This window comes from Hypanus sabinus, chromosome 13 (assembly GCF_030144855.1).
Source record: "Hypanus sabinus isolate sHypSab1 chromosome 13, sHypSab1.hap1, whole genome shotgun sequence".
Classification (NCBI taxonomy): Eukaryota; Metazoa; Chordata; class Chondrichthyes; order Myliobatiformes; family Dasyatidae; genus Hypanus; species Hypanus sabinus.
In genome coordinates this window covers 105,718,492-105,734,745 of record NC_082718.1, presented here as the reverse complement: position 1 = coordinate 105,734,745, position 16,254 = coordinate 105,718,492, and the positions used below count along the sequence as shown (strand labels likewise).

The following is a 16,254-nucleotide window of genomic DNA, read 5'->3' as shown; positions in this document are numbered from 1 at the left end:
TAACAGATGCAAGGGCAATATGGCAACATTCCTTTGGCAGAAAAGAAAATCTTACCAAAAGTTCTTCCCGATAAAAGACTCTCATTTAAAAACTCAGGTTATCTCTTGGTATTAATTAGTTCTTGACTTATTCCCACATTAATCAATCCACTCACCTTCAGTGTACTGTTTCTCTTCCATGTGGACAGAGTTGCTGCTGTGCTTGAACTAGAAATGTTTTCAAGTTGCATCTGCCATCAGTTTTGCTGTAATGTGTATCGCCTGTGCATTGGGTAGAGAACTGTGCAATTCTTTTCACTAAGAAGATGTCAATGAATAAAATTGGCTGAAAATGCCCAAGAATCTCTTCCAATCATCCACCATAATTTGAAGAAACAAATGGCCCAGTATGAGAGCAGTTGAAATCGCAAGACAATGAAGCTTTACAAATTCTATATAAGGACAGTAAATCAATATGGTGGGAAATAAAAGAGATGAAGGAGAAGATCCAAGTAGGACTGAAACAAGGAATGCGTGGTGCAACCCAGAAACAGTATAATTCAATTTGGACCTATATTGAAGATTCCCAAGTTGTTTAGTGTGGGAGTAATTTCATCCACGTGAAAGAAATTCATCAAGACTCAAATGAAAAGTGAAGGGCACCAAGGCAAACCTTGTGAAGTTGGAGGTATACAGGGATTGGACATCTGAGGTGAAAATAGGCTGGATGAGCTCAGAATCTTGAAATTGTTAAAGTAGCTGATTTTACTCTCTAGCCCACCGTAACCTAAGTCAGTCTATTTTAATAGCATTACTTAGTAAATGGCGGGTCAATCAACAACACATACGTTTAGCATCTCATTACGATTACTTTTGTTCTAGCAAAGGAAGGGTTGAGCATTGAGCTCCTGAATCCACAATTCTCAACCTGTTCATTTTCTAACTAAGTAGTTCCTGTATGGCCTGAGCTAAATTATTTGGGAAATTCCCTGTAGTTGTCCCCATCAATCCTTCCTTAATCCCAACCTCAGGAGATCCCAGGAAAATCCATTCAGAAATCAGTGTTAAAGATATGATGCCTGTTGGCCATGACTTTAAACTTGAACATGGACTTAACAATCCATACCTGTGATACATCTACAAGCACTGTGTGAGATAATGAAAATAGCTCCAAGTAAACTATCTGATGTGTAACTCATTTTCTCATTATTTATTTGTGTAATTTTTAGTGCCTCAAAGCAACAAATTTCATGTCAAATCAGTGATGATATATCTGATTCTGCAGGTTAGTTTTTCATTAAAATGTGCATACACGTACTTGTGCACGACAATAAACTCGCCTTTGACTTTGAAGACCGTTTTCAGCACTTCCTTTTATTTGTTACTTTCAAAATTGCTTTGCTGTTTTACCTTCTGCTTACATATTCTAATTGTTGATAAAAAAAGAATCAGATTTACTCATAGCCCATTTCATCTCAACCAATTAAAAAAAAACTGAACGGCCCATTCCTCAAACTTACCAGAGAAAATGTTTCATGTCAGAACTAATACATATATTGTGACTTTTTTTTTTAAAAACAAAGGTACTTAGTTTTCTATAAAACCTGTATCATTGAAGGGGTAAACTAGAACAGTTTCAATTCAATTTTATTTCCAAATTGCAGAAAATGCAATGGCAACAGAGCAAAATTTGCTGCTATTTGGTGAATGTAGAGCTTTCCAGACATTCAGTTAAAGTTGCTCTAAACAGGTGGGCTCAATACAATGATTTAAGTGCAATAATTGCATAAACCATTATCATGCCACTATATGTAAAAGCTTGTGGATATCAAAGTCCTATGATTTCCCCCCAGGGAACTGGGCTTACCAGTCAGACTGGGGACCTTCCATCTTCACAATAAACACCCATCCACTTCCCAAACAGTAGTCAATATTGCTCAAACCAGGATAAGGTGGAAGACAGAAATTGACAAATGCCAAGCTTAACACTATTAAATAAACTGGGAAACAATGAAAATTGCTAAAGAAAATTTGGAGAAAATAAATAATTTTAGGGATTTTTTTGTGCAACAGAATTACTGTTAAGAATAAAATAATAATTCCTAGGATGCACAAAATATTAACAGCTTCTTTGTTATTCAATTGATGGTAACCATTAAATTAACTGCTATATCAGAATCTTACAATTCTGTTTAATAATTGCTTATTCCAATTTTTAAGTTGATCAAGATGAACTGAAGCCAAGTCAGGATTGATGAAGCTGACAGTTCCCCAGCTCTTATAAACACATTTTGTTCTCTAGTCCCACCACTGCAGTTTAAGATAACAGGCAAGTCTGTCTGATGATAATAGCAGTACATATTGTCACTGCTGCATTGGCATGAATACAGTTCTTTCAAAAAGGAAGAAAGATCCACAAAGAAATTAAGCACATTATAGTTGGTGCACAGCACACAAATATTTCTACCCAAAGGCAGAAAACCCCGGGTTGACAGATTAGTACTTAATATGTACTGTAATCCAGGGCCTAAACTGTAGTCTTCCACTCATCTGAATACATGTGACATAAAAATAACTTTTATCTTCTCCCTTGTCATTATATTCCACTGATTAAAACCATCAGAGTGCAAATTAATACAAATATACCCTCAACCCAAGTTCCTGAGAGCTCCAAACAAAAGCCTAGCTACAAACTGAAATGATTTTCTCTCACACACTCACACACACGCGCGCACACACACAAATCTAGATTACACCATAAAGCACAAATTCTACCTACACTTTTTAGGATTCAGGTTAGCCAAAAAAAATCTATTGAATCTCCAAAGTTAAACAGCAGTTTTCTCTTTGGAATCAATAACACTAAGCTTCAAGCACTTTTGGGAAAAAAATCTATTCCCTCTTCACCTTTCCATCCATGGAAAAGAAATAGTTAAGCCTCCTTGTGAATATGCTGAGTGAAGTTATCCATGATGCTCAAAATAATTTAGGGGAAATATAGTATTTTATTTCCATAGTATAAATCATTAAAACTGGCAATGACTAAATTGTACAGGATTTTTCCTTTCATTCAATACCACACTTGGATTACTAAAAGCTTATTTTTCCCCAAGTTGTACACTTAGTTTCCAAAATCCAAAAGCAGTTTTTTGCAAGTATCCAAGAAAGGCAAAAGGTTTCCTCTGTTTATGGGACTTTATAAAGATAGTACAGGATTTATATAAAATGACTTAAACCAAATTATAAATGTTTTACTTCTATGATTTTCTTTTATTTCAAGTGCCGTGCCTTTGCTCTGCAGGTGCCACAGCAACTAATTTTAAAACAGTAATATCAAATATCTGCAATGCCTCCTTTTAACTGCCCTACCCGAAATATAATCTAAACTTCTTAAAGAGCCAAAACAGCTCAAATTTCCCACCAAGTTGAAGAGAGAACAAGATTCAAATTTCAGGTTCAACAGCATTCTACACAGGAACCTCTACAATTTGTTAGAAATGAGCGGGCACAGAGATCAGTAGGCCACAGATTTATGGCTATGCTGTGTAGCCCATTGTGTTGGTAAAATAGTAGTAGGTCTCAGTGACTAAACAAAAACTAGGAATGCCTGGTCTAGATTGGAAAAGAGGGCAAAGTTAGGGGAGACAGTTACGATTAGGGAATTCTATTGCCATTATGTCAAATAAAATTTCTCCGAGATTATGAATGCTGTTCCTTGCTGCCATTAAGAATCCCTTTCCAGTTGTCCTTCACAGAAGACACTACATCTTTCATTCAGCACCTCATCTTATTTCTAAAGTTTGTATTAAGCACCAAGAGATTAACAGATTAAATCAACTCTATGGCATAGCTTTACAGAAGAGTTCATGGCACTTTTTATAAGGTTAGGTAACTGCTCTACATTGTGGACAGCTGTACCTCTTCTGCAAGCTTTAAGTAAGTACTGCTGTACAATCTGTATGTGGTCACTCAGAAGGGCTTTATGAAAAGATGTATTAACATGTGCAGGGATTTCAAATTTTATTGCTTCTATAATACTATCCAGTTCAAACTCCTGTCATTGAGGACCCCTTGATTGGGAACAGAAAGTAAAAGTATTTTTTATAAACTGCAAATAATGGAAAAAATGAAATATTAAAAAAGCTAGAAGAAAACAGCAAATCCATTTAAACCTAAAAGGTTTAGGGATGAGTTGCTATTTCAGACATGATGAAATAATTCAGTATAATGATTTTCTCTTTTCAGATTATGATAAACCATTACATATTACTTTTGTTTTTATTCTAGTAGTTTTAAGGAAATCTTCTGTTGTAATCCAGAGAAGTTAGTCAACAAAAACAGCACTTCTTAAATTATCATGAAAACATTTGAGCATTGTACCAAGTCATAAGGTAAAACCTAAAGATGCTGGTGAAACAAGCACTACCTTTTCACACTGAAAATTTCATACTTACCTAATTTATTACTAAACAGCCATTCTCTAACCAAACTGAATCTGATCTTGGACACTTCGCTCATGAGAAAAAATTCTCATGCCCATGTCCAAGTGGAGACATGTTACTGCAAAGGAGGGGATGGAACTTAAGACATTTGGATCACCACTAATTTGTCTACAGTACCTTTCTCATTTCATAATCTCCATTCAAGTTTTACCAGTAAAGTTATGGGTTTCTTTGAACACTAATGGCAAGTATTAGGTGTACAGTCTTCACATTGAGGCACATTTTTTTCCCAACCTGAATATCCATTAAACCAGACCTTTATCACAGCAAAAATTAAACACTGCTTCAAGCATTCAATTTTTGGGTTTCTTTTCAATTTTACACTTAATTATTCAAGGAGACTTAAAAAATTAACAAAAACAAAAAATTATTGCAATTCAAACCTTCAAAAGTCAATACAAACCATTTCTTCTCCTTTCCCCCCTGAATTCCAAGGAGGGAACAGAAACATACTGTTTTAAACAGACTGCCCCATGCTGTTACATAGTTCCTCACCCACACGCACCACTGTACATGCTAAGGTATTCTCTCATAATCGACATAGACAAAACAAAGTGGGAATGAAGACCCCAAAGGCAACTAAGATTGGAAACATTAGGCTGCTGTTGTCAGAGGCATATGGGTCAGGTGTTCGAGGTCCAGACTTCACCTTCTTTTTGCTTATCGTCTTCTTCTCAGTACCTTCCTCATAATCCTCCTCCTCTTCCTCTTCCTCTTTTTTTTCCAAACCAGGATGAGGCAGGAGTTTTGGAACATCTGTGAAAAGGCACAAATTTTTTATAAAAGGGAATTAATATTAACCTGTTAACTATTGTAATATTAAATCAAACTTTGAGTTTGTCAATTCAAGCTTAACTTATACATTTCTCATTGAATATTTTCAAATTCTCAGGACATTAATAATTACTATAATTAGAAAGGCCAAGTTTGTTAACTTTATTAAATTGTTATCAATTAACTGTCCAGTTGGAGACTCTATTAGGTACCGTCACTCTCTAACCATTTCTCTTACTTCAAGCTCCATGTTCAAAAGCAGATCAGCTGATCACTCAACACACACAAAATGTTAAAGGAACCCAGTAGGTCAGGCAGCATCTATGGAAAAGAGTAAAAGTCAATGTTTTAGGCCAAGACTCTTCATCAGGATTGCCTGGCCTGCTGAGTTCCTCCAACATTTTGTGTGTGTTGCTCGGAATTCCAGCATCTGCAGATTTTTACTTGTTTCTGTAACCATAAGGAAGTGTCTACAGCTAAAATAATTAGTTCAACTCATTAAATGGAGATGATATAGGAATTGGCATTAACCACAACGTCAGTGGATATACTAAGAGAAGTAATAGCTGCAACAGGTTGATAAATCACGTCCAAGATTACATATATTCTGAATTCTTGGGAAAAAAGGGATGAAATAGCATGAGCACCATCTTAAACTTTCAATGTTGATGTGATAGAATTGGAAGATTGTTAACGTCATACCTTTGATACAAAGGTGAGAAGTGGCATGGATATGTCTGGCCAGTCTGTCATTGATAATAGCTAAATTGTTAAGGAATAAAGCCATAGAACAATGTGTAGCTCTTGTAACTACATTAGAGGATGGATGACAAGATCAGAAACCCTTAGCCTCTTTCACTAATAAGGACAAGAGCAGCAAGCATACGTGAAGACCACCCAGCTTGGAAATACTGCTATTCCTTCATCGTCACTGGGTTAAAACCCTGAAACTATTTATCCGACACCATCATGGAGTATAGTCATTGGAAGGACTGCAGTGGTTCTAAAGTGCAATAAACGTTGGCCTTTTCAGTAATAATCTTATTCCAAGAATTAAATTAATTACATTTAGAAGAACAATGCCAAAATTAGTTATGTGGTGAGACTGTATAGCCTTCAGCCTGTTTGATTTATTCCATATATCAGGAAATCAATCAATGGACTGAACAAGGCTATTTGTTTCAACTGTTAGTTCTGGTGCTGAATACTTCGGGACCACAATAACCTATGCCCTATTCAAACAGAGTTAGGGAAACGGTTCCCAAACCTTTTTGGGTTAACCCTCTCTCTTTCCAACCATTACAGAAAAACTATAAAGAATTTTGATTTACAATGCACAGTTAAAGAAAATAGGAACTACAAATTCAAAGCAGTGACAAATAATTACAAAAACCCTTCAAATCTATTTAAAACTACGAATAAAATTATTTATTTATTAATTTCAGTAAAAATAATTTTCATCAACAATTTTAGAGTGCACATTAGCAGTCCAATTATTCACTACTTCATTGCTTTTTCACCTTTCAATGGGATGGACAGGCTTGGTGCAGAGATATCAGCCTCTCAACATCAGACTGAATGTCACTCAGAAGGAGTCTCAGATCCCCATGTTCAGTAATCTGCAGTCTGATTCGTTGTTTTGAAAGAAGTTGGGCGGCTGCACTGAAATTGTGCTTCCCTAAATATGATGTTGAAAAAGCAACAAAGAACATCTTGACCCTTTTTCCACAGTGTAGGAGAGCATTCAGAGAATTCTTTCTGAAACCAAAAATTTTAATATGATTTTTTTAAACCTCAGCTTCAGCTCAGTCATTTTGTAGCGAGACGAGTTCTTCCTCCATCCTTCCTGTCAATTCCTTACTACAAGAGTTCAGGAATGGATTTATTACCCAGTCTGGAACTTGGATCAAGATCCTGAAATCTCTCTGACATGTCTTTATGCAGCTCACTCAGGTGGGCACAGTATACTTGAGGACCATTCTCTGATATTCTTTCTTTCTCCTCAAACTCAGAGTGGCTCAGAAATTGGAAAAGGTCACAACAGCCAATGTTCCACTTAAATTGGGTTAACTTGCTCAGAGATGTGTAGACGACTGGTTTGACTGACAAGATTCACAATTTCCTTGCAAATGAAGATTTAATTAATTTATTTGCAAATAATTCAGACAAATAAGCAATGCCATGCTATACTCGAGTAGATTACTGAATGATGCATTCAAGTCTTCAAACAATTTTATCAGTTTCAAAGAGCACATAAAGTGTCTCAGGCAGTTTCCTTTTGAGAGCCATCTGAGTTCTGTGTGCAACAGCAAGCACTCAAGCTTTATCAATCTCAATAAAAAGCTCTCAAAATAGTTGAAAACTGAGAACATGAGATGATCTTATTTACTGCTGTTGTAATTGCATTTAATGATTTGTGCAGCAGGTCAATTAGGCTTCTTTGTGACAAGACGTTGTCCGTAAATTACACAGTGAGTGATAAATATGTTAGGTACAGCTTTTTTCAATTGTTATGAATGTGCCAGAACTCTGAGGGGCCAAAGGGTACAAAGTAGCCCCCTCCTTTGTGAGAATCGCCAGATCGCTATTAATTCGGGTCTGGGACCCAGGAAATGAGAGAGAATCCTAAAGGTTTTTGGAATGTGTCCTGGCCCCTCAGCAAGATAAAGCCACGGATAATGGCTATTGTCTCTTGGAGATGGAATTGTGTATTGAGCACTGTACTATTCATTGAAGCCCTCAGGGAATGACCAGAGTGGGCTGGTTGAGGGATTGCATCATCCCAACCTGATTGACATCTGAGACCCCATGAGTAAGGATAAAAGAGGGTCTGGGGAACAACCCCTTTAGATGCACCAGGAGAAACGCTAGAAATCCCGTGACAGCGTTTAATAGCGACAGCCAGTGGGGGGCCCGCGTGCATCCTTTTCCTTTGCCTAGGAATTGGCGGGTTTACCAAGGAAGAATGGCTTAGCTAACGAAGAGGCCACCACCAACGAAATTTCGAAGGATCGACATCATAAAAAGGAAAAGCTGGCAAGTTTCTAAAATCTGTCTCTCTCCAACCAAAAAGCTGCAGCCTGAATGAACTGTGACTTTTATATTTCCATCGGACAATACATTATCTCCTAGACAATGATAGAGCTATTTCTTATTATTATTATACCCACACTTTTAGATTTAGTATTAACAACGTATATTATCTGTATGTTTGCATTGATATTATTTTTGTGTATTTTTATCAATAAATACTGTAAAAATAGTACCATCAGACTTCAACAGACCTCTCTATCTTTGCTGGTAAGTGACCCAGTTACGGGGTTTGTAACACAATAAAGTAATAACCCCATGGTGGCATACTGTCATTGACAGTGCCCCATTTGTTGCACAAGAAAGAAAGTTGGTGAGCGGGAAGTCCTTCTCTTTGAAAAATTACTCAACAGCCCGAAATATTGATTCCCGATCATATCTATTTCTAGTCCTCATGCAAATAACTCTTGAACCACGCTTTCATGATTCATGAAGCAAACATAACCAAGAAACAAAGATTCATTTCCTTGCAAAGTTAAATCATCCAACCTCAGGGCAAATTCTTTTGTCCTAAGTATGTTGCACAATGTATCTTTCCATATTCTCAGAAATTTCATCAATTTGTCTTTGAACAGAGTTGTTGCTGAGTGGAATCGCTTTAATTATTTGGTCTGGTGACTTATGCAAAACTGTACTCAGAACCTCCCTTACTGCTTGCAGAATCAGTCTCGGGCTTTCCACATTTAGCAATGGAATGTTGCATGAACCACGTAAACCATCACTGTGTGTTCTGAAGAGCTGGCAAACATGTTTTAAAATGTTATTAGTTTCTGAAAATTTTCACAAAATGACTGAAAATAAACCAAGTTCTTGTTTGCCTTATCAAAATGTGTAGTACTACGCAAAAATCTTAGGCACATATATCTAGCTAGGGTGCCTAAGACTTTTGCACAGTACTGCCTATTTGTCAACATGGAGCTGGCAGCAAGTTTGTAAATTTCGTGGGAGCAAAGGATTTTGGGAATGGTGAGGGTGGAGCACTGTGGGAAGGCTGTGGATTAGGTAATGGAGGAGTATCAGGGACTGGGAGATGGTGTGCATGCAGACACACCCAGCCCTGAGACACCAGGCAAGGCAATTTGATTCTAAACAATTGGTTTATTGATCATTACAGAATGTCTCTCTAGTGCTTCCCTCTCCTTGCCCCTTTCCCACCCTCAGTCTACAATAAAGACTCATATCAGAATCAGGTTTATCATCATTCCTGTACGTCATGAAATGTTTTGTTTTTGCAAATGCAGTACAGTGCAATACATAAAATTACTACAGTACCATGCAAAAGTCTTAGGCACCCTAGTAATATAAACATGTTCGACTTTTGTACAGTACTGTATTTTTTATATTCTTATGAACAGATCAACACATGTAGTAGGCGATCATTCAATTTTTACTTTGTAAAGTCACCTCCTGACACCAAAGTGGTACTGATAGTGTAGATCAGTGTAGGAAGAGTGGAAAATCTACACCAGAAAATCAAATGAACCCATCCAAACCAGACATGAACTTTGCCCAGGTGTTCAGAGGTGAAATCTGCATTATGTCCAGTATATATAGGTTTCAATATTTCATCTGTCAACTTTGCTATGAATAGTTTCCCCAAGAAAGAACCTGGTCCAGAAAAGATTACAGTTACAGATGTCAAATTTGCTAAACTGGGTCATAGATAAGAAAGTAAATGAAGAGGGCATTAAGAAGGCCACAGAAGGCTATAGATAGGTTAAGCCACTGAGCAAAGATCTTCCAAATGATGAGAAATTGACTATTTTGTCAAATCAAAATTCTAAACAGCCAGAGATAGCAGAACTACAATATGAAGCAATCTGGATATCCTAGTGCAAGATCCATTAATGCCTAAAAAGGAGGTACAGTTGATTTGAGAAGATGACAGGATATTATAGTTTATTGCAAGGGAAATTGAATATAAAAATAAGGAGGTTACGCCTCACCAAAATGGGGTGGTGATGACATCACATTTGGAGGACCGTGCACATATTAATGAAGGAAAGACAAGCGCTGGAATAGGTGGGTTTCCCGAGTGGAAAGGTTTGATTGAAACAGAATCCTAAGCAGCCTTGGCAAAGAAGATGTGAAACGAATGTGCCTCTTGTGGAAGAATTTTGAACCCATGATCAGTGTTTAAAAAGTAAATAAGTCACTGGTGATGTTAATGCAGAAACACGGTGAAAGTTCTTTTTTTGAGAGTTTTGAGGAAGAGTGTTACAAAGACTAAAATGCAGTGGAAAGGAGCACATAGAATATTTTGAGGCTGAAGTAAACTTTTGATAAGCATTAGGTGAATATTTAATAGTTAAGACAAGAGTGTGACAATCGTGTCATCAATCAAACTCTGATTGAATGGGGTGCAGGGACGAAGCACCAATTGGCCTACTCCTGCTCCTAATTAGTATATTCATACAAGACATTTCACATTGAGTTACAAAGACTTTGATGTCCTTTCTTATAAAGGGACACATTTCTTGCAGATCTGCTGATAATTGATAATAAGCAACTTGTTAGCGGAAGTACTTTGCGATATCTCCGGTTGACATAGCTGTCTGAGAATGGAAAGTCTCACTCCCCTTTCAAAAAAAAGTTTTAAAATTACACTTTAGTTATCTTTTGTAATGGTCTTATGCAATTACTTTTCAAATCAATTTCTGTTAGTCATGGTAGTCTTGGGGGTTGCTCAAAGTTATTGAGAACAACTATTAATTTGATCATCTGATGTCAGCCTTGTTTGGAGTTCAAAGCAAATGTGTCTGAATCAGAGTAATTATTTCAGACAATTTACTGCAACAGGAAATAGTTCTAACCAATTAAGAGCTTTTATTTGAGCGCAGGGTATTTTAGTTTTGAAAGCTAGCTTCTTACTTACCCATTCATACATTGTTATTTTATTTGAAAGAATAACAGGCTATATTGATTAGTTTCATAAGCAAGCCTGATTCTGCCACGATTTAACAGTCTGCACTTGCTTCTGTTTTTTCCCTACTGTTCACACTGAATAATAAGATGTGAATTCTGTCCATGTTGCAAAAACTACAGTTAAAGGATCATTTTGCAAGGTCATTTCATAGTTTAGTTGCTGATGTAAAATTAGAGATTAGAGATTGTGTACACCAAAGAGGTGGAATTTGCCCAACAGATCACCAAACTGGAACCAGAAGTATCGACAACTTCATCATCTATTGTGCTGAAATGATTATTCTCATTATATTGGCTCTGGGAGTGAGGAGCAATTAGCCTATACTCCTTATCCAAAGCGGCCTGCTAACAACTGCATACTCAGTGAGTACAGAATCAGGCTCAGATGTTATGTGGAGGGTCTTGGTCCAAAATGTTAACCATTTATTCATTTCTATAGAGGCTATCTGACCTGCTGAGTTACTCCAGCATTTTGTGCGCATTGCTCTGGATTCTGTAGCTGTTGGAAATCCAGAGCAACACACACAAGTGAGTAATCTGCTAGCTGTCAGTAAGGTGACTTACACTTTTAAATTAATTCCATGGCAACTTATCTGCACTTACAACAGGTGTTTGTATCACATAATCAATTCTCCTTTAAAAAATCATAATGAAACTACATTATCAACTTTCAAAATTATTTCCCTTCCACCTTTGCTGATCTTACAAGTTTTTGTTTAAATGATAATATTAGGATTTACTAAGCATGAGAGGGTGAGAGAGAGGGAGGAGAGGTGGAGGGGGTGAGAGGGGGAGGAGAGGTGGAGGGGCGAGAGAGAGAGAGGGGAGGTGGAGGGGTGAGGGGGAGGAGAGGTGGAGGGGTGAGAGAGGGGGAGAGGTGGAGGGGTGAGAGAGAGGGAGGAGAGGTGCAGGGGTGAGAGGGAGGAAAGGTGGAGGGGTGAGAGAGAGGGAGGAGAGGTGGAGGGGTGAGAGAGAGGGAGGAGAGGTGGAGGGGTGAGAGAGAGGGAGGAGAGAGGGGGAGAGAGAGGGGGAGGAGAGGTGGAGGGGTGAGAGAGAGGGGAGGAGAGTGGAGGGGTGAGAGAGAGGGAGGAGAGTGGAGGGGTGAGAGAGAGGGAGGAGAGTGGAGGGGTGAGAGAGAGGGAGGAGAGTGGAGGGGTGAGAGGGGGAGGAGAGTGGAGGGGTGAGAGGGGGAGGAGAGTGGAGGGGTGAGAGGGGGAGGAGAGTGGAGGGGTGAGAGGGGGAGGAGAGTGGAGGGGTGAGAGGGGGAGGAGAGTGGAGGGGTGAGAGGGGGAGGAGAGTGGAGGGGTGAGAGGGGGAGGAGAGTGGAGGGGTGAGAGGGGGAGGAGAGTGGAGGGGTGAGAGGGGGAGGAGAGTGGAGGGGTGAGAGGGGGAGGAGAGTGGAGGGGTGAGAGGGGGAGGAGAGTGGAGGGGTGAGAGGGGGAGGAGAGTGGAGGGGTGAGAGGGGGAGGAGAGTGGAGGGGTGAGAGGGGGAGGAGAGTGGAGGGGTGAGAGGGGGAGGAGAGTGGAGGGGTGAGAGGGGGAGGAGAGTGGAGGGGTGAGAGGGGAGGAGAGTGGAAGGGTGAGAGGGGGAGGAGAGTGGAAGGGTGAGAGGGGGAGGAGAGTGGGTGAGAGGGGGAGGAGAGTGGAAGGGTGAGAGGGGGAGGAGAGTGGAAGGGTGAGAGGGGGAGGAGAGTGGAGGGGTGAGAGGGGGAGGAGAGTGGAGGGGTGAGAGGGGGAGGAGAGTGGAGGGGTGAGAGAGGGGGAGGAGAGTGGAAGGGCGAGAGGGGGAGGAGAGTGGAAGGGCGAGAGGGGGAGGAGAGTGGAAGGGCGAGAGGGGGAGGAGAGTGGAAGGGCGAGAGGGGGAGGAGAGTGGAAGGGCGAGAGGGGGAGGAGAGTGGAAGGGCGAGAGGGGGAGGAGAGTGGAAGGGCGAGAGGGGGAGGAGAGTGGAGGGGCGAGAGGGGGAGGAGAGTGGAGGGGTGAGAGGGGAGGAGGAGAGTGGAGGGGTGAGAGGGGGAGGAGAGTGGAGGGGTGAGAGGGGGAGGAGAGTGGAGGGGGTGAGAGGGGGAGGAGAGTGGAGGGGTGAGAGGGGGAGGAGAGTGGAGAGGTGAGAGGGGAGGAGAGTGGAAGGGTGAGAGGGGGAGGAGAGTGGAAGGGTGAGAGGGGGAGGAGAGTGGGTGAGAGGGGGAGGAGAGTGGAAGGGTGAGAGGGGGAGGAGAGTGGAAGGGTGAGAGGGGGAGGAGAGTGGAAGGGTGAGAGGGGGAGGAGAGTGGAAGGGTGAGAGGGGGAGGAGAGTGGAGGGGTGAGAGGGGGAGGAGAGTGGAGGGGTGAGAGGGGGAGGAGAGTGGAGGGGTGAGAGAGGGGGAGGAGAGTGGAAGGGCGAGAGGGGGAGGAGAGTGGAAGGGCGAGAGGGGGAGGAGAGTGGAAGGGCGAGAGGGGGAGGAGAGTGGAAGGGCGAGAGGGGGAGGAGAGTGGAAGGGCGAGAGGGGGAGGAGAGTGGAAGGGCGAGAGGGGGAGGAGAGTGGAAGGGCGAGAGGGGGAGGAGAGTGGAAGGGCGAGAGGGGGAGGAGAGTGGAAGGGCGAGAGGGGGAGGAGAGTGGAAGGGTGAGAGGGGGAGGAGAGTGGAGGGGTGAGAGGGGGAGGAGAGTGGAGGGGTGAGAGGGGGAGGAGAGTGGAGGGGTGAGAGGGGGAGGGATGAGAGGGGGAGGAGAGTGGAGGGGTGAGAGAGGGGGAGGAGAGTGGAGGGGTGAGAGAGGGGGAGGAGAGTGGAGGGGTGAGAGCGGGGGAGGAGAGTGGAGGGGTGAGAGCGGGGGAGGAGAGTGGAGGGGTGAGAGCGGGGGAGGAGAGTGGAGGGGTGAGAGAGAGGGAGGAGAAGTGGAGGGGGAAAAGGGAAGAGAAGGGGAGGGGTGAGAGAGGGGGAGGAGAGTGGAGGGGTGAGAGAGGGGGAGGAGAGTGGAGGGGTGAGAGCGGGGGAGGAGAGTGGAGGGGTGAGAGCGGGGGAGGAGAGTGGAGGGGTGAGAGCGGGGGAGGAGAGTGGAGGGGTGAGAGCGGGGGAGGAGAGTGGAGGGGTGAGAGAGAGGGAGGAGAAGTGGAGGGGGAAAAGGGAAGAGAAGGGGAGGGGGAGAGAGGGAGAGGAGGTGGAGGGAGAGAGATGGACACGTGGAGTAAGTTAAATACTAAATCTATTTTTCTAACAAGTTTGTTAACTCAATTAATTACTAATTAATTGGAAGAAAATTTCTTTAATATAAAGACTATTGAACATAGTTATTAACATAGCCTTTAAGTATTTGTAGATTCACTGCCTCTTCCTCATTCTAAACATCTCACTGCAACTACAATGCAAAGCAGATAATTATACATAAGCAATATAAGAGGTGAATAAATAATTTTTTCATACCACAGCTGTCGATTTAATAGTAATATTGACTAATTCATTTCTCAGAGACACATGCATTCTCAATAAACTACTGAATTTTATGAATTCCAGAAGTATTAGCAATATTGACAACAAACTAAGTAATCTTAAATTGTCATAAGACTACAATCAATATTTCTTACCCTCCACTGTTCCTTTTATGATGCATATTGCACAGATTTTAGGGTTGTCATAGTAACCCTAGAACATAAAACAAAAGGAAAATAATTAGTATTGTCAGTGTTTGTACTTTAATTTACAAAGTGATAATATACCTAGATTTGTAAATTCAAAACACAGTAGCTAAAAGCAAACTATATAGTAATATTAATTTCATAGTATAATTATTAATATTTTGAAACTACTCCTGGGAGCAACAGAAAACTTGCGTTTGCATGTTCCTCTTTATTCAAAGGTAATTAGATTAATCTTCTGACACTATGATCTGAAATAGAACATCGCAGAAATACACTACTTATTTTATTAGGACTCCAACCTAAACCATTTTGTGGTTTGGCCTGGAAATTCTTAAAAATCAAAAAAATCTTTGCACTGAGGACTTCAGTGCTATTTTAACCTCTTAAAATATCCACCCCAGACAGTTACACTTTCAGCTAAAATTATGATGGGCAGCCCTGGTGACCCAGCAAACATAACTGATGAAATGGAGCCTAGTGGGCAAGTCACTTTAACTCTGGCTTATGTTAATATTGATGATCACACATTCAATATCAAAAGTGGTGGCACAACTGGTTTCAGGATCTTGAGGGGAGATTATGCAGTGTTCCCAGTGGGTTTAAACCAGGGCCTGATTGGTAAATACATTATCCAAAAATGAAGATTCAAAACTGTTTAATGTCATTTTAGTACACAAGTGTAGATGAGAATGAAATAAATACTACTCTGGATCTGATGCAGCACAAAAAAAAACAAAATGATAAAAAACACAAAAATAATTTACAAATCACAATAAATACACAGTTGCAAGAAAAATGTTGGTGAACCCTTTGCAATTACTTGGTTTTCGTCATCAATTACTCATAAAATGAAGTCTGATCTTCATCTAAGTCACAATAATGGTTTGGGGCTGCTTTGCTACCCCAGGGCCTGAACAGCTTGCAATTATTGAGGGAACAAGGGATTTAAAATCGTATCAAGATATTTTGCCGGAGAATGTCAGGGCAGTGGTCCATCAGCTGAAGCTTAATAGAAGTTGGATGATGCAACAGCCCAATGATCTGAAACACAAAAGTAAATCAACAACAGAAATGAAGAAAATTCGTGCTTTGGAATGGCCAAGCAGATTCCAGACCTTAACTCAATTCAGATGCTGTGGAATGATCTGAAGAGAGATGTTCATGCAAGGTATCCCAGAAACAGTAAACAGTTTTGTATGGAGGAATGATCTAAAATTTGTCCTCGCTATTGTGCAAGTCTGATCAGCAAATACAGGCAACTTTTGGTGGAGATTATTGCTGCTAAAGGAGGTTCTACCATTTATTAAATACAAGGGTTCACATAATTTTTCCAGCCTGGACCAGGAATGATTGAACAATGTGTTCAATAGA

General features: G+C 40.8%; 1 protein-coding gene across 4 annotated transcripts in view; it reads right to left on the bottom strand.

Moving 5' to 3' along the window:
* Positions 1-1,333: 1,333 nt before the first annotated feature.
* Positions 1,334-16,254, bottom strand: part of mlec (malectin) — a 55,171-nt gene continuing 40,250 nt past the window's right edge. For all 4 annotated transcript variants that reach the window (XM_059988351.1, XM_059988352.1, XM_059988349.1 and 1 more), the window contains 2 exons: positions 14,830-14,887; positions 1,334-5,237 (listed from right to left, as the gene is read on the bottom strand). In XM_059988351.1, coding sequence (XP_059844334.1) covers positions 5,011-5,237; positions 14,830-14,887 — 285 coding nt within the window. In that variant the 3' untranslated portion in view covers positions 1,334-5,010. The remainder of the gene's footprint in view (positions 5,238-14,829; positions 14,888-16,254) is intronic.